General features: G+C 36.2%; 1 protein-coding gene across 3 annotated transcripts in view; it reads left to right on the top strand.

The window, feature by feature from the left end:
• The window catches only part of ZC3H13 (zinc finger CCCH-type containing 13), a 45,249-nt gene that overhangs the window by 1,770 nt on the left and 19,453 nt on the right, over window positions 1-24,026 (top strand). For 2 of the 3 annotated variants that reach the window (XM_036385412.2, XM_036385580.2), the window contains exons 2-9: window positions 4,211-4,336; window positions 4,774-4,883; window positions 10,120-10,231; window positions 16,423-16,531; window positions 18,183-18,322; window positions 19,056-19,216; window positions 20,526-20,723; window positions 22,150-22,323. In XM_036385412.2, coding sequence (XP_036241305.1) covers window positions 4,220-4,336; window positions 4,774-4,883; window positions 10,120-10,231; window positions 16,423-16,531; window positions 18,183-18,322; window positions 19,056-19,216; window positions 20,526-20,723; window positions 22,150-22,323 — 1,121 coding nt within the window. In that variant the 5' untranslated portion in view covers window positions 4,211-4,219. The remainder of the gene's footprint in view (window positions 1-4,210; window positions 4,337-4,773; window positions 4,884-10,119; window positions 10,232-16,422; window positions 16,532-18,182; window positions 18,323-19,055; window positions 19,217-20,525; window positions 20,724-22,149; window positions 22,324-24,026) is intronic. The other variant, XM_036385495.2, reaches the window with a different exon arrangement.

Genomic DNA, 24,026 nt, shown 5'->3' with positions numbered 1-24,026 from the left:
GTTTGCGTGTGGTGTGGTGTGCATGTGCAGACATTGACATGCTTATGAGTGATGTCTTGGACTTCCTAAAGAGATTTTTATCTCCCTAAATGTTTTCTTGTTTTTTGAACTTTCCTTTTGTTCTGTTACATCTCAGTTTCAAGTTTTCCTGTAGAATCCTTCAGGATTCATTTATTTGGGGGGCTGGATTAGGTTTTTCTAACAGAAAATCAGGCATTTCAGATATCTCTTGATTATGACTTAAGTAGTATCACACTGATTTTGAAGAAAAATGTTAAGCATGCTTGACACCAAAATTTAAGAATGTTGGTAATAAAAATTACAGAATTTCAGTGAATGCTGTCAATCATATCATGCTTCATGGATTTCAGTTCATTGGTCAGTGCTCAATAGGTGCACTCACTTCTCTCAAGTCTGTCACATTTTAGATGATTCATGTAAATAACACTGTGATATGTTCTCCTTCAAATGCTAGTGTAATTAATGTCATTAACAGATTGTCTCTCACCCTGGGAAAGTTATTTCCATTAAAGAATAACATAAATGCATCCGTGAATGAGTTATCCTAGTGTTATGGTATTTCTAATTTATTTTAGTGGTTGTCATGGATTTTATTTATGCATGGAAAAGTGATAATTTACGGTTAAAATTTTAGGTATAGAATTTATTTTAGGAAGATGAAGTTCACTTTGCTTAGTTTCAGAAACTTCATTCTATTTCAGAAGTAGCAGAAAGTTCAGTGCCCCTAAGAGTCAGCAGTGCAATGTCATGTACCCGAAATAAAGAAGTGTATAATATTCTACTTAGAAATTTTTTAATTTTTTTTTTTTTTTTAGTCCTGGTAGTAATTATTTGAAATGTTGAGAGTGCTTAAGGCTCAGTCCACACTGCTGCTCACAGCTAATCCCACATTGGTGTTTGATAAGGAGATGGCAGTTCAGAGGCACAGACGTCTGATGGAAAGTCACTGCACTGGCCATCAGCGTGGGATTGGTAGCAGGGCTGTGATCATCAGTGGTGAAACAGCACAAGGTGAAAATGTTTCAGAAGGGGAACCTTTATGGGATGTTCCATTTAAATTGTTTTTGGTTGTCCATTAATGTGCAGTCTGAGAAGTTTGGAAATTAAACACATAATTTTTTCCACTTAGAGTACTTGTTTATGAGCAAGGAACCTTCTCAGAAACAAAAAAACTGTCGTTATCCATCTGAGATTTTCAATATTGTTTTAATAGTCTCTTTATTTTTCCAACTCACTTGGTCCTCAAAAAATGAAAATGGGACTGACTGCATTTGCAAACACAGTCTCTGAAATGCATAGTTTGACAAAGTGAAATTCCTCAGTTTGCCTCAGAGTAATTTGTCCAGGCTCTAATCCTGCAGCCTTTGATAACATCTGTATTCACTGAGCAGTGGAATTGCAGTTCTTGTTACATGAGGGAGGCCCTCATGTGATAGTATGTGCATACAGAAAATAATATGCTGTGCACTCACAGCATGCTGGATTTGTTTCTTTAGAGTAATCTATCATGAAATATCTCTTCTGTTAATAAAGGATCTGTTGTTAATTGCAAACTGGTAGATATGGGCCAGACTATGAGGTTAGAATTGACAGATTGCTACCCAAAATAGCGCAGGTTTTTGTTTCTCATTTTAAGTTGTTTTGGTTTTTTTAAACAGGGGGTTTTACAAACCTTAGAAGATTTAGGGTTGAATGATATTCCTCCTAATTTCCATCTGCAAAAATGCAGGGAAAAAGGCGGTTGGAATTAAATTATCTGTTCAGTTAGGATGATGGTGCCTCTTCATCCTCTCTGCGTTTGTAACTATCCTTTTAAGCCTAGTCATCATCATAACTTCCTATACAAGTTAATTCCCAAAAGGTACTAAATGCTGGGTAAAAATTAACATTTAAAATGAAAGTTTTGCCTCTGTTTCCATGAAAACAAAAGTACATTGGAATTGAGGCAAAATTAATATGATTTTTCTGTATGCTGCTACGATGTCAGTGTGTACTTGTGTATTAGATTCATCTGTCCTTCATGTGTTGAACCTTCTCCCAATGCCATTGCCAGTGTCATTTATCTAACTCTTTTAATTTCAGATATGGCTCTTTTAACTGTAAATATTGAATCTAAATTAGGCATTTGTTATATGATTGTCTTATTAAAAATGCTTTTGCATGTGTCAGTTGATTTTTATATCTTCTATTAAAATAATGTGACTGCGTGAAGCTGTAGAAATTTAGTAGTTTTTTCCTGAGATTCTATGAGAATCCTGAAATGGAAGGGTACTCAGCTAGGTGAGATGTGGTATTGTTTTGCTTTCTAACTTTAATGGTTTATCCTGTCAGACTTTTTAACTATTGCTGCACATTGAGCTGTCCACAATGACTCCTAATTATTTTTCTCAGAAGACTGGACTAATTTGGTCTCATCAAATATTTAGACAAAATCATTTCTCCTTGTGTGCATTGCATTATATTTATTTGCATTTCATCTGCTGTTGTATTACTCAATTCTCTAACTCAATTAGATCTTTCTGGAAATCTCTGTTCTCCACAGTTCTCACTAACCCAAATAATTTCATACTACTGGAAATTCTAATGTTTGACTGTCTGCTTCCACTAATTGATGTTAACCATTGTTTTTAATGTTTGGTATACACCATATGGTTAACTTCTACCCTCCCTGAACATCTTGGTTAATGTCTTGATTATCTGAACCTTTTTTATGAGATAAAATTCTTCAGATAATCAGAGGCTTGGAGAAGGAGTCAGTAGAGCAGAGGTCTACTGAGAAATCTCAAATACACAGTGTAAGCTTTCTTTCTTCCATTGTTTATAAAGGAGCTAAAATGCTTCACAAGAGCTTCAACACAGCATTTTGCTTGTAGAAAATGCACAGTTGTCAGACTCCTAGGGAAATCTTGTCATGGAAATAACTGTAGGGTTCAGATAATGAAGTGTCCACGTTTTTACATGATAATATTTTGTTTCTCTGAAATACAACCTTACCGTATGGAAACTGTGGGAACATATGGCTCATCAGATGGTGAAAATGTGTATTAATCCTCTCTGGTGGATGCTAGTTTAAATGTGTATTACTCTGGCTGTATGGATGAAGTTTGTCATTTGTAACCTGTTTGTGTATGAGGTAGTTTAAGTGTGTGTGTTCTAAATGTGGTGATGCGTGCAGTGCCTAGAAGCAGAAGGGTAGGAGATTAGTGTTTGGCTAATAATGAGGCTGATGGCACATTGCAGTACAACAAAGAGGTGTGCTTTTGGGCTGTATATAAATTGATGAGTACCTGGCAGATGTTCCTAAATTGATTTTATTTTTGTTTTCATCAAGTAGAATGTAAAGAACAGAGATTAGTTTTTGAGGCCCATTTTGCCCTTTTTGTACGATCTGCCTGTAGTGCTAAAAATATATGTTCCTTTTCTTTTCTTTAAATATGGTTGTTTTTTTTTCACTATAACTCCTTCCTTTCTCAGGTAAGATAAATTGTGTCTTCTTGTTTATCAAAGTTACACTGTATTTCCTTTAAAATCTGTTTTTCTTAATGAGAAGGAGCTACTTTTTGAGCAGATTAAGAAGTGCATCATCATTATGGAGTTGTGTTTTTTCCTAAACTCGTGTAATTCCAAATAGTTGTAGAAATCAGACTGATAACAAACACAGGCCGTGGATGATAGCAAGATGGCTTTCAGTAGGTTGTCATACACAACAAGGGGGAAAAAAATAAAGCTCTTATTTTTTTTAATTTGTTTCAAAACTGGGAGGTGTTTTTAGTGGTTGAAATTGGTTTCTGAGAGGTTGGTGAAATAATATTAAAGGTTCTATTCACTTTAAGTCACTTGAGTTCATGCACCAAAAATACACAATGAAAGAAAGCATCTGTCCTGTGTGGTGTTTGCTGCCTAAATGAATAACATGTCATATGATCTTTCCCAAGGGGAAGCTGAAGAATCCAAAGCAGGTCATGAAATGAAATGAGAAATTATCGTTACTGGTGTTCAGCTGACTAGTTCAAGTCAGAAGCATTCCGTGTTATTAGATACATTTCACTCATATATGACTTCTTTTTCTTTCTTCATCACCTCTGCAGCAACTCTTGCAACGTATTTCATACTATTTTATTCATATGAGTTCAGTGTCAAAGCCCCAAACTGAAGGATTTTACAGTTTTGCTTTTTTTTTTGGTTGAAGTAGTACAAAATGTCAAAAATTAGAAGGAAGGTCACAGTGGAAAATACCAAGACCATATCCGATAGCACATCCCGAAGACCCAGTGTGTTTGAAAGGCTTGGACCCAGCACTGGAAGTACTGCAGAGGTGAGTTGTAAAAGTGTTCTTCTTTTCCTCCCCACCCCAGCATCTTCTTTTCCAGGATTTATGTTGTGGGAAAGAGTAGCTCACAAGCAGCAAATACTCAGATGTTACTGAGGTTAAGTAAAGGTGAAAAGAACTCCTTAACATATGGATGTTCAACATGCTAATACTAGAATTTTCAAATACCATGTATTGTGCCAGCTTCTGGATGGAGCAGTAGTACCGTGCATATTAGTAGTGTTTCCACCAACCTAAATTTTTCTCTGCCAGACCTGATGCTCTTTGTTGATTATTTTTTAAAAATCAATTATATCACTGGTGGACAGAAATTACAGATAAATGGGACTTAATGTGGAGTCATTTGTTTGTTCTGCCACACTCACACCAATGGTATTTCCAGAAAGGAGTGTGAAATTCACCCAGTAATGTCTGTCTCTTAGACACAGTGCCGTAACTGGCTGAAGACTGGCAACTGCCTCTATGGGAACACATGTAGATTCGTACATGGCCCTTCACCACGAGGTAAAGGCTATAGCAGCAGTTATAGAAGGTAAATCAAGAACTCACTTTGAATTCTTCACATGCTGTAGGAAAATAGCTTTTGCAACTCTGTCTTTTGTTTTGTTGGTCTTTTTTTTTTTTAAGTGAAATGCTGTGGTGTGCCTAATTGTGTGTTATATCAATAACCAGTTGCCTTATGAAGCTGCTTAAAGCAAGTATTTTGGCAATGTGCAGGATTTTTGTGTGTATACAGCTTTAAAAAATTAATAGTCAACTGGATGCAGATTATCTATATATTACTTGAAATGGGAAGTTCAAATACCTTAGTACTTTTTTGTTTTGGCATAGTGTCACTGCAGCTTTCTGGTATACTTTTCTGTCCTGTACTAAAATGCTGGTTTGCCATTACTTACAGCAGTGCTTACACTCACAGCCCTCTTGTCTTTGCTATGTTATGTGATGAATGTCTATTGTTTCTCTCATGTTGTGAGAAAACACTTCTCTTCAAAACATGGCTTTGTGACTTTATCTATCAGATATTGAAAAATGTCCTGTATTGTAGGGGGAGATCAAAAAAGTTACCTAATTTTTCAAAAGAGAATATTTTTTGTTATATGTCTCTTCGTATGTTTCTAAAATTTAATTTTTTTTCAACTGTCCTTTGTGTGGCATAACACCTAACTTAACTGAAGCCAAGTATGGCAGCAAGCTTGTAGTGTTCTTTCTATAAAGGACAAAAAGATGGTATGGTTTTAGCATAGTATCTCTTTCTGTGAAGGTTTCACAATTTACAAACAGCTGTCCTTTATAATGCCAATATTACCTATAGATTATGGATGGGCACACTGAAGCATTAAAGAGTAAAGCAACAAAAGGAAGGTTGGCCTGATGTTAGGGTTCTGTGTTTGGTTCTTTTTCCTATTCATATGGCTTGCTCTTAGGATGATCTTGACTTTGCTTGTTTGATCTTCCATTGCTTCCAAGGTGCTAGCAGCTGGGATACAAAATACATGATACTGAGTTTAATGTTTCTTTTGGTGTGTAAAACATTTTACTCTGTTCTGTGCTGAATGTTCCAAATGAATAAAGTAAGCGATTTACTGGTAGGGATTATATTTTAAAACAGTTAAAATGTCACTTTCTCCTTGCTTTTAGTGTTTGGAACACTCGGTGCGTAGTTCTGCTTGGTCATTTGAAGAAAAGTGACATTTCTTTTAATGATTAAAGCTGTGTTTATGCTTCACTGTCCCCAGTGACATTTAAGAAAAACGTTGATTTCCTTCTTCTTATTGCTAACTTTTTTACTAGGACTATTTGAAAAGTCAAAGGACAAACCTTCCTGCTTATTTGCTTGGCACATTCAGTATTTAATAAAGGTGTTCTTAAAAGTAAAAAGGAGGACGAAGCCCATCACCTCCACACACACCCCACACCCCCCCCCCAAAAGAAAACCAGACAAATGAAAGAGCTGTGCCTGTCTTCAAAAGTTTCCACTAATAGCTCTTGGCCAGGCATAGAAAAAGCTGGTACATAATAAAATGGTGGGGTGGCATTTTCATGCCATTTAACATTAGAGAGATTTTCACAAATGTTATCCAGGCATTTCAAATGCAATTTTATTGGCTTCAGGCAAGCCAAACTAGTGCTGCTTCTGCATCAGTTCAGTTAAAGCAATATTCTTGTTCAAGTATCTGAGATAGCAAAATGGCAGTGTGTCTGCATGTGTTCAGTCAGCCTGCCAGGGAGCTCTCATCTGCTTTGCAAGGAGTTGGGTAGGACAGAGCATGTCTTGCTGCCTTTCTGTCTTCATACCTTCTGCCCCAAGTTCCATACCTGCCTGCAGTCAGTCCTTTTGCTAATGGTTTTATCTGACCATAATGCCTCCCATAGTTCAAAACATCAGCAGACAGTAGGAAAACTTGATTCTGAAGTATGATAAAGATTGATTTTAGAGCTAATGCTGCCTCTCACAGCATGAATTTTAATCTTGCTATAAAAATAAAACCTAACGTGTTTTTACATGAAGCATACCTGATGATACTATTGAGAATACAGTATTAGATCTGCCAGTCTTCCCAACATCAGAATTTAGGTGAAGCTAAGAGCTGTGTGTAAACATGTTATCCCATGAGGAATTTTGCTCTTTCTGCACTTGTAGATTGTTGGTTAGTTGCTTGGCAACTTCCTGGCTGGCTCCTTCATGCGTTTGTTGAGATCTATGCCATTGCTGGGACCTTTTCTTAGTCTGACTGGTCGTCTTTATTTGGGATCATCACACTGCATTTAAAAACCAAGCCAAGCCAGCAGTCATACTAGGAAAAAATGTATGGATTTTGAAATTTCAAATATGGGAAACTGGAAACAGGGCAGTGTTTCTTGAGCAGTTATAACGTGTACATAATACACAAATATTGGTCATCTGCCTCTATGCACGTGTGCTCTCACACAGGCACACAGGAATATCTTCGGGTAGGTGTGTTGCAAGGTCTGCCTGTTGCTGGATACTTGCTCCTGACACTGTAAGAAGTACAGGAGCAAATCAAGTCACTGTTACAAATGTGCATTTCCTAAATGCTGTTAAACATGGAGAACTGAACTGTTGCAAGAAGTAATGCTGTTTGAAATCACTTAACTGCCTTAGAATTTGAAATGAGGAAATTCTTCATTTTAGGCCTTATTTAAAAGATAGGCCCAGCTCAAAATATTAAAAAGAAATTGCATAATGCCTTTTGTGTGAAAGGTTCTGTTTTCAGTTTTTCTGCAACTGAAAGTTGCAGTATAGCTACATCGTCTTAAGCTGCAGAGGTAATTTGTCATGAACTGTTGAAGTTCAGCAGTGAGCATGACCTGGAATAACCAAAGATCCCTTTTGGAGTGGGCTGGGAGAAAGTTATGTAGAAATGAAGCTGTGGCACACATAAAAGAAAATCAGCTAGTAGACCAGCTTGTTTTTCTGTGCATTCAGCCAAAGCATCTGAAAACAGTCATGGCTTCATGAGTAATTATTTCTTAAAGTTTGACTAATTGTCAGCCTTATTTTATTAGAGTTTTTGGAGGGTTATGATGTCTTTGGGGAAGGAGAGATAAGGTGATTACCATGACTTTGCTTTGGTGTTCTCCTAAAGCTGAAAAAAGCTTACCGAGTGACAGCAAAACCAAACAAAAAATTGTCCAGCAAACCCCAGGCCTGAATGTGTACCTCTTAACTTTGTGGGTTTTTTTCATAGCTTTTATAATATTTAAGTAGATTTGAATAATGCTTTAGCACAATACCTTTTTTTTCAGCATGGGAGGGAACAAAAAAATTTTTAATTGGTGATGAAATTGGGTACTTTGTATCCAGTTGGTTTGGATACTTTGTTTTGTACCCCAGCCTGTAACTTTAAAAAAAAAAAGTATTAGAATGTCAGATGTGACTCTATAAGGTACGTGAGCTGCACTCAGTGCATGTTCTCTTCCTTTCTCCTTCAGCTAATGGGATTTTTTTCCTGAAGGTATTCCTCTCGAGGAACAGTATTACAAATACATTATTGATAATCTTTCTGCCTCTTAGCTTAATTTTCAGTTTCACTAATCCAAATCCTTTGTATTTGTGGCTTAAATATTATTAAAAATTAAGGTGTTGAATTACACTTTAATGCTGAAAGACAGTTTATTTGTTGAGATAGCTGATGGTTGGGATGCTTCAGAGAGTTTTGGTAATGCAAATAATTGCCTTTTTAACATGGAGGGAGGGGAAAAATACTTAGAGTCATAACCTTTACTAAATCCAGACACTTTAAAGTTCATATAGTCATGCATGCAAAGAAAATAACTTATTTATACATTTTATGCTGGTTATTATTTGATCCTTAGTGATGAAAAAAGCAGAGCTCTACTCTTCTGTACATTTCCTCTGATCTAGATTGACCTGTACTTACAATTTCATGGAGAATTAAATGCTATAAAAAATGAGAGCAGTCATTGATCTTTGTCTCTGTAGGTCCTCATACATTTAACCCTGTGATGCAGTTTAAAGAATTAAATCTAGGAAACAGTGCAGAGGAGGAAATGGAAAAAATTACTTTTTCAAATATGTGCAGCTTGAAAATGAAATGGTATTAAATTAAATTTTTGTATGCATTGACTGTGAAACAGCCATCACAGAAGTACAAGACTCAGTATCAAGACAAATGTATATGAAGAGAAAATTTGTTTTCTTGAACTGAAAGGTCTTCTGAAACAGTTCCTACATTTCCTTAGCTTAGGAATTTGTTTGAATCACAGAATCACAGAATGGTTTGGGTTGGAAGGGACCTTAAAGATCATCTGGTTCCGACCCCCCTGCCATGGGCAGGGACACCTTCCACTCCACCTGGTTGTTCAGAGCCCCATCCAGTGGCCTGGAACACTGCCAGGGATGGGGCATGCGCAGCTTCTCTGGGCAACTTGTGCCAGTGCCTCAGCAATGCAATGGTTGTTCTTCTAGCACATAAGGGGTGAATGAACTCATGAATCCATACTAAAATTATAGTAGTGTAGGATGTTCCTCCTCCCACATCACAGTAATATCTCTTACAGAAATTATATTGTAAAGGTGCATGACTAGCAGAGTTCATCCAGTATTTTGTAATTAAATAATGAAATAGTTATTAGTGCAAGATGGAAAATGGAAGAGGCCTCCAGGAGTTCATTTCTGGTTCATGGTCTTGCAGCAGTGTTTTCCTGTGTAGCAGCTTCACCTAGACCATGGGAGGATGGTGCTTAGGTTATCTCTGCTTGCAGACTTCATCCACATTCAGAGTTGTGCTTCTCTGTGACTCTCATTGCTAGTCTATAGTAGTTTGATTCTGCATTAATTGTGATTTTACATATATATACGTAATATATAGAGAGAGACACTTATATTTATGTAATATATATAAAAGTTGTTGCAGCTTAGATTAAGGAGAAGGCTAAATCTTCAAGTATTTGGTAAGAGTGATTATGAAACACATCTGCATGATGGTCAGAAAAAGGTTATTCTGGATGGGAAGCTGATCTAGAGTAGTAACTGAGTAATGCCATATATACATACAAATAGTTTTTCTTCTTAGAGTCAAGTCTTCCTTGACTTTCTGAAAGGAAAGTTTTTATAATGCTTAAGCCCTTTAGAATGGCATATTTTCTTACGCATCCACCTTGCCTCTGGGTGGGAGGTTTAGATTTTTCTGGATATACTAATAAAATAATAATTAAAAGACAGATAATACTCCTTTAAGAATAGTCCCATAGAACTGGTTATATTATGTTTCTGTATTGTACAGGTCACCAGAAAGACCCACTGGAGATCTTCGGGAAAGAATGAAGAACAAACGTCAAGATGTTGAGGCAGAGCCCCAGAAACGAAGTACAGAGGAATCATCCTCTCCTGTTAGGGTAAGAGTGGAGTTTGCAGAACTCCAGAATCCCTCAGTAACAATTGGGCAGTGTGTCCTAGAAACCTTATTGTTGTGACTTGTAATATTGAAAATGTTTTAAGGAACTGATCATTTTGTACATAGCATATCACATTTTTTGTTATGAAGTGTCTTAACAATTGTACTGTTTTGCAATTTTGTAGTGCTTTCTGGTCTTTTGGTTCCCAAAGATTTTATAAACCCCACAGACATAAAATGTGCTATAAATACTGATAAACAGGTATTTAAAAACAGTGCAGACTCTTTGATTATTACTAGAAAGTATACTAACCATTGTTTCAGTTGTCCACTATTTTCCCCCCAGCACTTACTCATGCATCCTGACCTAAGTTGTTCACCCCAAATTTGCCTTTGATGAAACCATGCAGTTACGATTGTGCTGGTTCATTTTGCCTTCCTCCTCACATACTCATCAGGCACCCCAACTGCTTAATTAATGAATTTTGCAAAAAATTCATTATTGTTCTTATTTTGTAAGCATCTTTCTGCAACCCTGTGGCCCTCAAATATCAAAATTTAATTATTTTAAAACTGTGTTACCTGTTTCTGATGTTACAGACAAATAGGGATAGAGTTCGTAGTGTGACCCTGTACCTATGAAGCAGTAGCACCACTGTGTTCCTGCACCGTGTTTAACACCATCTTCATATGAATAATTTTTAAAAGGTTTTATTTGTAAAAAATCAGTTTTGCTTCTGCAGGTATTGACAATGTTCTACCATTTCCTCTTGGTCTGTTCCTACTTGTTGTGTAAAATAAATCTTTTTATGTCAGCTGTAAATAAATCAGCAGCAGCTGCTATCATTAAATTTAACTTTGGCTTACCTTCCAATCATGTTTTCAGTTGCTGTTAATTTTTGTAAACTCTCAATCTTTTTACTGAAATGTGTTTCTTTTATTTTCTAATAGCTTGAATAAACTGTTCAGTTATTGAGTACATGGTTGGTGGGAAAATTTTTTTTCCAACCGTCATTAAAATTTGCTGTAACTTCTGTCCTGGTACAACTCTAATTTTTATGTAATTCTTACTATTGAGTAGTTAACCTTGCTTTTTATAGTGTTCTCTAAATGTAATAATAAAATACTCTTAAACAACTAAAACCCAAGTGAAAGTGATCTGGAAGCAAGAATCTAAAGGAATTGGAGAATTAGTGTTAACGTATCAAAGAATTATTTATAGATTAAGCACACAGCAGAGTAAAACATACTCTGCTTCAATCTCATAAAATGGAAGATTGAGGAAACAGCTGACCTTTTGTTTTAGTTCCATGGAGGCAACTCTCAAAATACAGGATATCAAAGAAAATATTCTGGAACAAATAGATGAAGAGGGACAGTCGTCAAGAGTTGCTTTGCAAAGAACCAGGATATCTAAAAGGACAGAAGACTCAAGTGGCTGAACTGCTAAGAAAAATCTTGCTCCATCGGTACAGCTGCTGTTACGGTGGAGATCTAATATGTTATATTTGCATACTTCATTAAAGCTTTTGGGGTATCAGCAGAGCTCGATAAGAAAACTTTGAAATAATGAAAAGTAGCTTGTTCCATAAGAAGTTTCATAATTTTGGTTAAAAATAAAAAAAAGACCAATCAGAAACATTTCTGCAGACAAAATCTGTGCTTCACCAGACTACTAGACTGAAACTTCGATGGAGAGTAGTGGTTAAGAGAGAACTGCCTGACATAGGTCAAACCTGTTTTGAAACAAGACTTCTGAGGCATATATATAGATAGTCAAAAAATAGAAGGTATAGTATTTTAGGTTTAGAAGCCAGCTAAGGGGAAAATTTTAGATTAATTTGAATTACGCATAATGCTATTGTAATTAATTTAAAGAACTATAATTTTAAAGAATGTAGAAAAAAGTTGGACAAATGTTCCAAATTCCAATATTCCAAATGTCAGACTTTGCAGAAGATTTGAAAACAGTACTTGGGATTACTGAAGTCTGAGGAGTGCCATGGGGTTTGGGAAAGATAGTTTTTGGCAGTACAATTGCAGATGAAACTTGGTGTTGGCAAGTGCAAGGTCGTGCACAATGAAGAAAGTATTTAAAACAACGAATGAATTTTTTAAAAGTAACTGAAACCACGCAATAGAAAAATAAGTTATTGTGGACAGCTCAATGTAACCATGTGTTCCAAGTGAAGTCACAGTTGTAGAAGCAAACATTCAGGTATATAAAAATGGAATAGAAAATGATTGATAATATGCTGTAGAAATTCATGGTCCAGTTTTATTTGAAATGCTGTTTGGTTGTTATCGCCTGTATGCAAGAAAATACAGTCAAAGGTCTTCTTGAAGTGGGCAAAGAGGTGAGAAATAAACTGGAGAGAAGAAAGGACATGGGATGAATGTGTGTAATGTATGTTTGAGAGAATGTGAGTTAGATGCGTCATATTTGTACTTTAACCCAGTAGAAAGGGTGGCAAATTAGAAAATGACAAGGGAAAATGCTATTTATGTTATATATAATAATTCTGCCTGGTTTTCAGAAGATAGGCATGCAAAGCTGAATAGGTTCCACAAGAATCTAAGACAGTATAACTACGATAAAATTTTTTCAGAAGAGATTTTTTTATTCTTTTGAGACGTAACTAGTACAATCTGTATGTATTTAGGAAGAAACTTCCTATACTGGCAGTTTATAGACTATATCCCTTTTTATTTCTTCATGCTTTGTATTATTATTTGCAGAGACGATATGCTGTGTTATGTGGACACCTACATTAAACTCAGTTGTTTTTGTGTTTCTTGGATTTGTGTTTGGAATTACTTCAGCACTGTATGTTAGTGTATGAATCATTATACAAATAATTAGATGAGGTTCCTGCTGTTACTGTATTCAGTTGGAAATTTTTATTTTAAATTATGAGAAGACAGTTATGTTCGTGTGTATGAAGTCTTACCTAAAGTCTTAACGTGGAAGGTGTGTGTGATTTGGGAGAAACAGTGGGAGGAGCTTAATGTACATTTAGGAAGGTTTTTGTAAGGAATGTGTATCACTTGTTTCGTATCTGTGGATTTTGTCACTGTAGCTTTTATTTCCACTGGAAATAGGACTCAGCATTGTCTTCCATCTCTGAAATGGGAACAAATACCACTTAATGTCAGGAGAACTTCAGATTAATTTACTTATGTGTTTCTGTAGCATGATAGTAGTTTACACTATAAAGATATTATACCTGGAGCAAAGTAGTACTGTAGTACTAGCTTGCCCAAAAGGTTGTAGCTGTAATACGTGTAGCTTACTGTAGGTTTAAAGGAATCTGTGCTTTGGAATGACTTTATTTTGCTGCTGCGTGTATGTGTGCAACCTGATAAGGTTGAAACTGAGATTTCTGCAATGCAAGAATTGTAGGTTGTATCAGTCTTCTGTTCTTTCCATCAGTGTTGGCAAAGTAACACTTCTTGGCTAGAAGCATGTTTTACAGATTGGATTAGTCCTTTTGTACTTGGCCAGGCTTTTGTGGCAGTAGTGGGAAATTTATTCAAGTAGACACCAAGTCTTGGGCTGTAGAGGGCTGATCACATGGGACATAGAACTTCAACTTGAATAGACATTAAATAAAATCTCACAGAAGTCAGCCATAATGTCCTGAGTTTTTCCCTTTCTTATGTGGCATCTCTCCTAAACATCAACATATGAAACTGTAAACATCTATTCAACACCTGCTATGTTTAGCTGTATGCATATACCTAAAACCAGCATAGACAAAGTCTACTAAATCATTTCCTCTTAAGACAAGCTACATTGCTTTTTAATAAATAAATATATAATAATGTAAGTATAATGGTTCTTGTCTAGTAAATGACATTTTTTCAGAGTCTTCAGAGAAGTTGTTAACAAGAGTGAATATGCAGCATCTTCAGGTACCAGTGACAGTCATGCTATTGGCCTTTAGGAACTTAACTTACTTTATTCTTGGCTTGTTAAGGGAGAGACAAAAAAGGTCTGTAAGTATATGAAGGGAACATTTAATTCCCATAGTATGAGGGAATCAAATGTGTTACAAGTGTAACAAGTAAAATAAAAGGAATATGTTGAAGATTTTTCAGTGAGAAAAATTGGGTTCTAAACCATCATAACTTAAATTCTTAATTAGCATGCCCCAGGAAAAATATACTCAATTTCTAAGCTGATATTTATTTTTCAAGGTGCAATGTTGTCAAAATCTTTTTTCTTGACAACTAAGCAACATTAGTGTGAAATACCATGCTTCCCCTATATTCAGTATTTCAGTTTGATAGCTGGTTTTGTTCTCAGTTCTTCTGTAGAAATATGATTGTGCCACTACCGAATCTTTCCACTGAAAGGAGAAAATACAGGCTCTTGCAAGATGCTTGTATTGGCTTTTAAGTCTGAGGAGGTAGGCATGATACATACAGCTTGTGTAGTATTTTTAACATGGGTTATTAAATGGGACTTGAAGCACTGACTTGCTGCATGTTCTTTGATGACGAGGTATTTGATGAATTTTCTTTGGGAGATTTTTTTAAATTGGCTTAGAGAGGTTGTCCTACTGTTCATATTTCAGTTTGCTAGTAAGAGGTAGTGTTGAATTAATAGAAGCTAGTATTCACATTTAAGAAATTATGGTTTTGTTTATGTTATAGGGCGTAGTTGAAGTATGTAGAAGTATACAGCCCAGTAGAACAGCTGTGGCCTTCATGGAGGGTGGGCTAGAAAAATAAGAACAGTCTTACAAAAGAAAAGAATGGTTGCAGAGAAGACTTGTTATGCTTAAATATATTTAGATCTCATCAGAGTAATTTTCTTTTAAAGTAATTTGCTTTGGGGCATAGTAGAATTCTGGCCCGTAGACTGAATGTCTTTAGTACATGTTGAGACAGTAGCTTAGTGGATGTAGACTTGTCTGCAGTTGATGTCAGAAACCAGCACGACTCAGTAAGTTATGACCTTCTGCATAATTTTAGAGATTTACATCATTTAACTAGAGATAAGTTTTTAACATTGTTACTGAATAAAAAGGAATCGTTTAATTTTACTCATTTTTGAGTGGCTGACTGCAATTTTATTTTGTTTCCTCAGTGTATTTCTAAGGTAATGTTGAAGTTTTAAATTAAATCAAGATCTAAATACCAATAAGGAATAGCTAGTGAAATTCTCAAGCATCTCCTTCTCTTGATGTTTTTCCCACATACCAACATGAAAGAATCCCCAGAAAAACAAGAGGGCACTATGTGAGCTGAGAACAACAGGGCTATGGGACAGATTTTGCTGTTCTGGTTTCCTGTTTAATAAATTAACCTGAGATACTTTAAGCTTGAATTTTCTTCTTTTGCTAGTAGTGAAGAAACTTTGTCCTGTGTTCCACTTGAGTCCAGGTACATCACACAGAGAATGTTGCTTCAGCAGATGCAGAGGTGCAGCTATATAGCTCTGTACTGGAATTTAGCAGGGACACAAGAGCAGCACAGCATCAGTTGACTTGAAAACATCTTTTTTCTTGTACAGATAGTCTCTGGCTTTCTTAGGTGTTCACAGGACATGGGAAATGGGTGCTACTGCATTAGTTAGACTTCTCTTGGAGACAGTGAAAGTCAAACACAAAGCTGTCAACGGAACTTGATTTGATTGTGTTGCTTTAGAATTTTTCCCCTTCTGCCAGCCAAGTGTCTCTGGGTTTATTTATTATCTCCTCCTCTTCCATATTCTTTATCCTCTGAAGAGTTCAATGGTTCCACTTCTGAGGCTCAACTGCCTTGAATATAAATATTCTTATTTACAGCTGAGAATTCTTGCTCAGGCTGTTAAAAATACACTCTTTAAGTGTTCATTAAACTTCTGGTCTTTAGAACTTAATCTCTTATTTTGGTGCCTATTTTAAACTTTATTCTCTGATATGTGCTTGACTCTTGCCCTGCCTTTAAGCCTTCTTATTTTATGAATGCTTTCTTCTCTTTTCCTCATCTCCTATTTGCATTCTGATTATATGAAATTGCATTAGAACATGTAGCCTGTGGAGTCTCTGCTTGTTTAGGAGAGTATTTGTTCAACAGGCTAAAGGGAAAAATGGTTTTTGTGCTATGAAAAAACCCCAAAATACCATGTAAAATACACCTGCTTCTTCAGGCTTCTTTTGAAATAAAGTTGTTTACTCTAATGCGGCATTTTTCCCTTTATAGAAAGAGTCCTCACGAGGAAGACATAGAGAAAAGGAGGATATCAAAATTACAAAGGAGCGAACACCAGAAAGCGAAGAGGAAAATGGGGATTGGGAAACAAATAGAGAAGGTATGTATTGAACTGACAGTCCCCTGATGCCTCAGAGAACTGTGAGATTTCTGGGCTGTCTGCCAAGTAGAATGCTTCAAGATTTGGTTTCTAAGCAGAATACTTTGATGCAGTAGCTGTTAATTTTTTTTTTTTTTTTTTTGAGGAGAACTAACAAGTTACCTGAGTTGGACTGCTACAGTGGTTCAGTGGTTAAACCAACTAGCTTAAAAACAGGCTTTTTTTGGTATAGTCTACTCCATGGTGAATCTTTCACATTAAGGTCACTAGATGAATCCAAGTTGCATCTAAAGTAATTTTGGAACCTGTCAGTCTGAGAAGAAAGTGGGAACTCCTTTGAATTCAAAAGTCAGCCATTTTTGTTGCATAATTTTTAATGGTGTAAGCTGTCATTAACAAGGTCTCTGTTAGAATAACAACAGTTGAAGGTGGACATCGGTGAAATATTTATGTTTTAAAAATATTGAAGAATGCTAAGTGTCTTGCATTACCTTTGTAGTCACTTCTGTATGAGTTGGTGGGTGGGAGTTTTTGGATTTGGAGGACTTTTAGTACTTACTGAAAGTTTCATTGTTGCTGTGGGCACTTTTTTTCTCTCCTAAGTTTCACTTCTGTTAGAGTCCAGGTTGACCTGATAGTAATGTTACAAGAACTTCTACTGAGCTGTGGTGTTTCTGTAGTTTTCTGAGAATCTGTGTTTCAGAAGTAGTTACAACATTGCAAGAAAAAAATGGGAATTCTGATCCCATTGGAGAGAATTCGCATATAATGAATATATTTGCAATGAATTTCACCTTTTATGTAGTTATGTAGTATGTATTTAGGAAGGGAGTGAAAGCTAATAACTTTTTAATGAAGTTGTCTTTTTTCCGACAGATATTTTCCCAAAATGCTTTTTGGATATTAGACTTAAATATCCATAAACAAAATTAATATAAACAGAGTGAATAAATTCAATTTTCAGTAAGATTTCAGTTGCCAGGTTGGAAGCTTAAGATATTAACTGTCTGTGACTTAATGAAAAAGTGTGAGAAATAGCATTTTTTCTACTGTAAAACCAAACAGTGGTAATGTTGTAAAACCAGATGTAAACTCTTGAAGTGTATGTTCATCCAATGAAAGGGTTAATACATAACTCCTCTCTTATTTTAAAATCAATGTTTACATGTAATTAATTAAGTATATCAATTGATTTGTAAGACACTGTATTAAATAAACCCCTCCAGTATCATGTGTCACTATATGAATCTGTCTCATGTGAGTTCCCCAGTTAAATAGTGCTCTACATATTTTCACTCCCTGTGAAGACACACAGTTCTAATTTTCTTGTTATTTAAATATAAAGTGGTTTACTTTGTTTCCCTTGCTTCCTCGGATGAATGTCCATGAAAGAAGTTAAGGTGTTCTTTTTAATGAAGTTTAAGAGTTGAACTTCAGGTTGTATGGAACTAATTGGAATTACTTCAGATTGCACACAGAATTGGAGAAGAAATTTGGCATGAATGCCAAATTTCCTTGGTCCATTCATGCACTGCTTAAAAGTCATGGAGTAATATTTATGGTTGGCATTTAGTATGCTAAATGTTATTGTTGTATTTTTCATAAGAAATTGTCTACTAATCAATTTACTTTTTTTTTTCTTCAAATAAAGACTCTGATAATGGAGATGTTAATTATGATTATGATCATGAGCTGTCTTTGGAAATGAAGCGCCAAAAGATTCAGAGAGAACTCATGAAATTGGAACAGGAAAACATGGAGAAACGAGAGGAAATAGTAATTAAAAAAGAGGTTTGTATTATGTAAATGTGAAATAAGAAAAAACAAGTCATCGGCCACTTCATAGGCTTGTAATTGTTTCCCAGAAGACTTAAAGTTTTTGAGCCACAAATGCACAGTTGTGTTACATGGTAGTAAATAACTGGCACCTATATAATTAGTATGTGACTTGAGTACTTGAAGTGAGTATCTGATCAGTCATCCAGCACAGTAACCAAGTTTTCTCCTTTGTGAAGTCAGCTATTAAATGAGTAAGATTTAATGCATTTTAGTAATACAAAACTAGTAAGATCTGTAACAAAGAAGATAGAAAAAGGAAAACACAAGGTATTTCCCAATCACACTTTCCTGCTTGCCTTGTAATAACAGAATAGAGTGACAGAGACAAAGCTGTAGCTGTTAGAAACTCTAAAATTTTGGGGAAGACTTAAAAAAAAATCCTCTAAGGATGTCTTTCTTTTTCAGACAAATGTGAGTGTTAGTTGTGAGTATACTGATTTTAAACCTTAAGTTACAGTTTTTGTAACATATTACAGAGTGCGTCCCCTTCTCTTCCTCCACACTTTGTATGTTGTCTTCCTTTTATGCTGTTCTCCACAAACAGTGTGATGAGGTTGAAGGAGAGATGTACATGGTTCTCATACTCTCTCACTTGCTGAGTTTACATGTTTGACACACATATCGGCATACAGTTACACTTTTGAGCATCAATATATAACTGGTTAATTATATTCTTTCCTTCAAGATTTCTCCAGAGGTGGTTAGATCTAAATTATCACCATCACCATCACCACGAAAGTCCAGCAAATCTCCAAAACGAAGATCCAGTCCCAAATCATCATCTTCAGCTAGTAAGAAAGACAAGAAAGCATCTACTGTCTCTTCACCACTTTTGGAGCAGCAGAGGTCAGTATATAAATGCATCTTGCAAGAGAATGAGAAGAGAACCACACTTACATTTATTACTGGAGTTTTCATAAATAATGTTTTCCATTTTCCTTCCTTTCAGTGCCCCTGATTATATAAATTCAGGAGAAGATCTCTAAATTGTGCATTGTGAATCATCTTATGCAGATAATTGTCATATGGATGTAGTTTTCAGTTGATTATTTTCATGGTTTACAAGCAGATCATTTCTCTGAATCTCCAGAATCTTTGTGAGGCAATGAGAAAATATAAACCATTGAAAAGAGGAAAACATTTCTGTTTGAAATGCTGCAGCCTGTGAAGCAGCCTCTCTAAATGTTTAAATTTGACCAATTGCCCATTGTGTTGGTATTGCATGTTACTGTTCAAGATAAAATGTGTGGCTTTTAAGCAGGGAATTTCTGAGAATTCAGGAGAGAATAAGAAGTGAGGAATGTGGGGGGGCAGGGAAGAATTAAGGATAAAATATGTAAAAATCAGGGGATTTTATCCAGCTGCAGTGCCACCAAAGTCAATCACCAAAGCTGCTTCTAAGTTCTTGCTGGCCACAAGATATTTTGAATTGTTGTTTGCAGCTTTTAGATAGGAAAGAAATTACTGCAGCAGTGTAACCAGACACATCTGTGTTTGGGAAAGTCCCCTGTTTAACCTATTTGTTAAAATCCCCTTTAAAGTAGAGACAGAACGACATTGTTTCTGCTGCAGGAATGGTATAGCATGTGCTGGTATACTACTGACATATGCAGTGATACCTAGTTGATAGGATTTATCTTAGTGGTAAATTATGCAGAAAATACATAATGTTTCATATTGTGAGATGCATACTCAAGAATGTTTAGATGCTTCATCCTGTCTGGTAGTTAACATTAAATTGAAAACATGAGTAGTTCTAAGTGTGTGTGTGTCATTCGGATATTGCATCGCAGAAATGGGAGTATAAACAAGGTACTGTATGGTTTTTGTCTTCTGATGTACACAGTTCATGTAAGGGCATTTTATCTTTGAGAACTGGTTCTCTCTGACAGGAACAATTCCTATTTTTGTTCACTTCCTTCAGAAAAAAAGGCTATAAATCTAGGAGCTCAACATAAATTTTTACTATCTCTACTCACCTTTCTGTCAAGTGCTGCTATTGAATGGTGCTTGCTAAGAGAGTTGGTAAATCCCATCCTAAAAGCTTCAAGGCCTTTTATGTTAGAACTTTCCTGTCAATGTCGAGAAATTATTGTTTGAAATAGTTGTCAACTCTTCATTTTTATACCCCCCCACCCTGTTAATTTCTCTCTAGGAGTTCTAAAAGTACTCAGAGTAAAAAGAAAGGTCCTCGTACCCCTAGCCCTCCTCCTCCAGTACAAGAGGAAACTCCCCTGGGGAAAAAACACAAGGAAAAACATAAAGCAAAAGAACGTTCAGAAGAAAAGGCAAGGGACGTGAAAGAGAGAGGGCGTGACTTTGAAAGGCACAAGGAGAAAAAAGAGAAGCAGAGGTAAGTTGTGTTGCATCATTAGCTTTTAACTCTAACCTTGCTTTTATAATTAAATTCTATAGAACACTGAATAGTAAGGGTGGTATTACCTACTTTGCCAACAACCTTTTCAGTCCTCAGTGAAGTATTTTCAGTATGTTATGTAGGTGGGTTGATAGACTATAACTAACAGATTGGTAGGTTTTAATTGCATTACTTAGTAAGTTTGTGAAATGCCTCTTTGAAAGCTTCATTATTTCTCAAGAATTTGGATCTTCACCAGTGGAGCAGGTTGTTTGCCAAAATCTTTATTGAAGTCATTCACTGGTCTGATTGCATGCTTTTCTGAAATCTTAGAGGACTGATATCTTCACAAGTTGGCAGTGTGCATTTAAGCTTTCCCTAATCTTCAGTAGGTTCAAGTATTTTTGAGGTTGTCAAAGACTAGTGACATTTTAGAATTGCTTCACTTTTGCATTTATACATATTTATATATTTAAAAAATGGTGGACTACTATGACTATTCTATTATTTCCTGGAGCATACATGTCCACTTAAGCTGAAAGATACATGATCTGCATTTTTATGTCCTGAATTTTCCTGATGAAAGTAGGGTACATGTTGTGAAGTTGTACTTTGTAACTGGCATAGCAGAATAAGGATTGGAAGAGCAGTGAATCATGCATTTTTAATTGATTAGATAAATTCCACCATACTTACTTGAAAGTATTTTATTTCTCTCATGATTGCACTCTCCATTACTGGAAAGAAGTCACGAGCAATAGAAAGGAGCATTCTAGGTAGTGCTGAAAGCACCATGACAGTACTTGTCTTATCATTGTACTATTACCAGGTATTGCTGTGGTGACTACAGCCTTGTAGTATTCTGTTGGATTTTTGTAATTTTTTTCTCTGTTTTTCACTGTTGGATTTTTGTCATTTTTTTCTCCTACATAATAAAAATGAAGTTGAAATGTCAAATCTCTGTGAGGTATGGTCAGTGAAATAGTTGAAGGTTTTAATGGATTACTTTCATTCACTTGCTGCTGGGATTAGCCTTTAAAAATGTGTTTGAGCTTGAAGCTGCGTAAATAAAGTTCTGATATTACAGAAATTTTTTAATAAGGTAGGCAAACTATTTCTCCATTGTAAGAATTCTAATTTACCACCACATGAAATGTTAGGTAAAATTACAATAAGGTTTTTTTTTGTTTTACCATGTTCTAGTTTTTACAGTCCAGTGTAGCAAGAAATTTAGTGCATATCTTGCATTCTTGAGATTTGCTAGCTTAAGATAATTTCATATGTGAGATCATAACAAATAACTGTATAACATTGCTCTTGACATGGTAATCACAGGTTCTGTCTTGGAGGTGTCTGTAGTTTCTTAAAATTGTGCTAATGCCATCTTAGCCCTGTTGAACAAGCTTCTCTTTATGTTTCCCAGGGATCCATCTGAAAGCTCCCGTAGACAGAAACGTTCTCCTAGTCCTGCAGATCACTCTGGCAGCAATTCTTCCCCTTCCAGGGAGTACTCACCACCTGCTGCAAGGCGAAAGCAAACCTCCCGAGCTCCAGCCAAGTCAACCACCCACAAACATAACTTCTCTCCCTCGCGCAGGTGGGAGGTCAATTCTGTGGATTTTATTTCCTTTAATACTTCTGGTTTGAAACTTCCTCTCTTGGTTTGACTACTTGTTTGTGAGTCTGTTGTGAATGTTTATGCCTCAAACACTTGAGCTCTGAGACTTTTTTTTTTTTTTTGCAATGTTACTACACGGAGGGTATCTGTCATGCAAATGTTTTGCCTTCAGGTAGAACTTCAGAAGTCTGATATGAGATACAGTCAATCTGTGAGCCTTAGGGAACTTTCTTCCTCCCTAACCTTCCCCTTTTTAAGAAGTGGAACGTGGAAAAATATTTTACCTTTGAGATTGGAAATGGGCAGAGTTTCTTCTAGAATGGGTAAAATGATACGCAGGTCCTGGTTCTGCACCTCTTTCTTGAGAAGCAGTCACAACTGGCTAAACAATGCTGTACAAAGCTTCTTGCAGGAAGTTTTAGGGAAGGTATCATATCTGTTAGTTCTTGAGACTTTGAAAAAATGTTTTACCATCCATTAAAAATGGAATCCTTATTTTGGCCTGAAAGAGTATAAGCTCAGGTTTAGGATGGCAGTGCTAAATACTACTGTAGTCCCATGTTTGTATAATGGAAAGCAAGGCATTCTTATTTTCTGCACCTCTGTTGAAGGGTGGTAGAAGCTCCAGACGTCATACATATTTCTGCATGCTGATTTATCAAAAGCAAAATAAAACCCATCCATTCAGCAATCCAAAGAGTTGTAAGCAAACTGTTTGGCTTTTGTGGTGACTCCATTCAGCTGGAACAACACTGGATTGTTTTATGGTAGATGTGACTGCTGGACATTTTTGCTATATTGGATTCTTCATAGGGAAGAGAGTTCTTCCTGGAGCAGTAGTACGGAGTCTGGAGTCTGCAAAATATCTCTTTGGTACTCTTTTCCCTGGTTTTTAACTTACTCCAGTGTCCTGGTTTCAGCTGGGGTAGAGTTAATTTTCGTCCTAGTAGCTACTGCAGTGCTGTGTTTTGGATTTAGCATGAGAACAAGACTGATAACACACTGATGTTTTAGTAATGATTACCATAGTTTCCCACACCCTGCCAGTGAGCAGGTGCACAAAATGCTGGGAGGGAGCATGGCCAGGACAGCTGACCTGAACTGGCCAAAAAGATATTCCATACCATGGAGCATCATGTTCAGTGTATACACTGGGGGAGTTGGCCAGGAGAATCCAATTGCTGCTCAGAGACAGGCTGGGCATCAGTTGTGGTGAGCAAATATGTTGTACATCACCATTTCTCTTGATTTTCTTCTTTTTCTCTCTCTTTTTGTTATCTCCCTTTTGATTGCTATTATTGTTACCATTGTGGTTATGTTTTACTTTATTTCAGTTTCTAAACTGTTCTTATCTCAACCCAGAGGCTTTACTTTTTCCTCATTCTTCTCCCCACCCTGCTGGGGGTGGGTGAGGGAGTGTGCAAGCAGCTGTGTGGTACTTAGCTGCTGTCTGGGGTTAAAGCATGACATCCAGTATTTTGCTCATCGCTGTCTGCTTGTATCAAATGTTGTGCAAGGGAATGTTAAGCAGGGAAGATAAATGGGCCTTCTGCTAGAAGCAGGGAAGGCGGTTTGAAATATTTTGTCTCCATACCATTGAAAGCCTTCCATGCAAGCCAATCTTGGTAACTCTGAGTCTCAAAATAATGATTTCACAGGGAAAAATAAATGTAGTCTTAGTT

This window comes from Molothrus ater, chromosome 2, assembly GCF_012460135.2.
Source record: "Molothrus ater isolate BHLD 08-10-18 breed brown headed cowbird chromosome 2, BPBGC_Mater_1.1, whole genome shotgun sequence".
NCBI lineage: Eukaryota > Metazoa > Chordata > Aves > Passeriformes > Icteridae > Molothrus > Molothrus ater.
The sequence above is the reverse complement of the archived record's forward strand: the minus strand, read 5'-3'. Positions and strand labels throughout refer to the sequence as shown.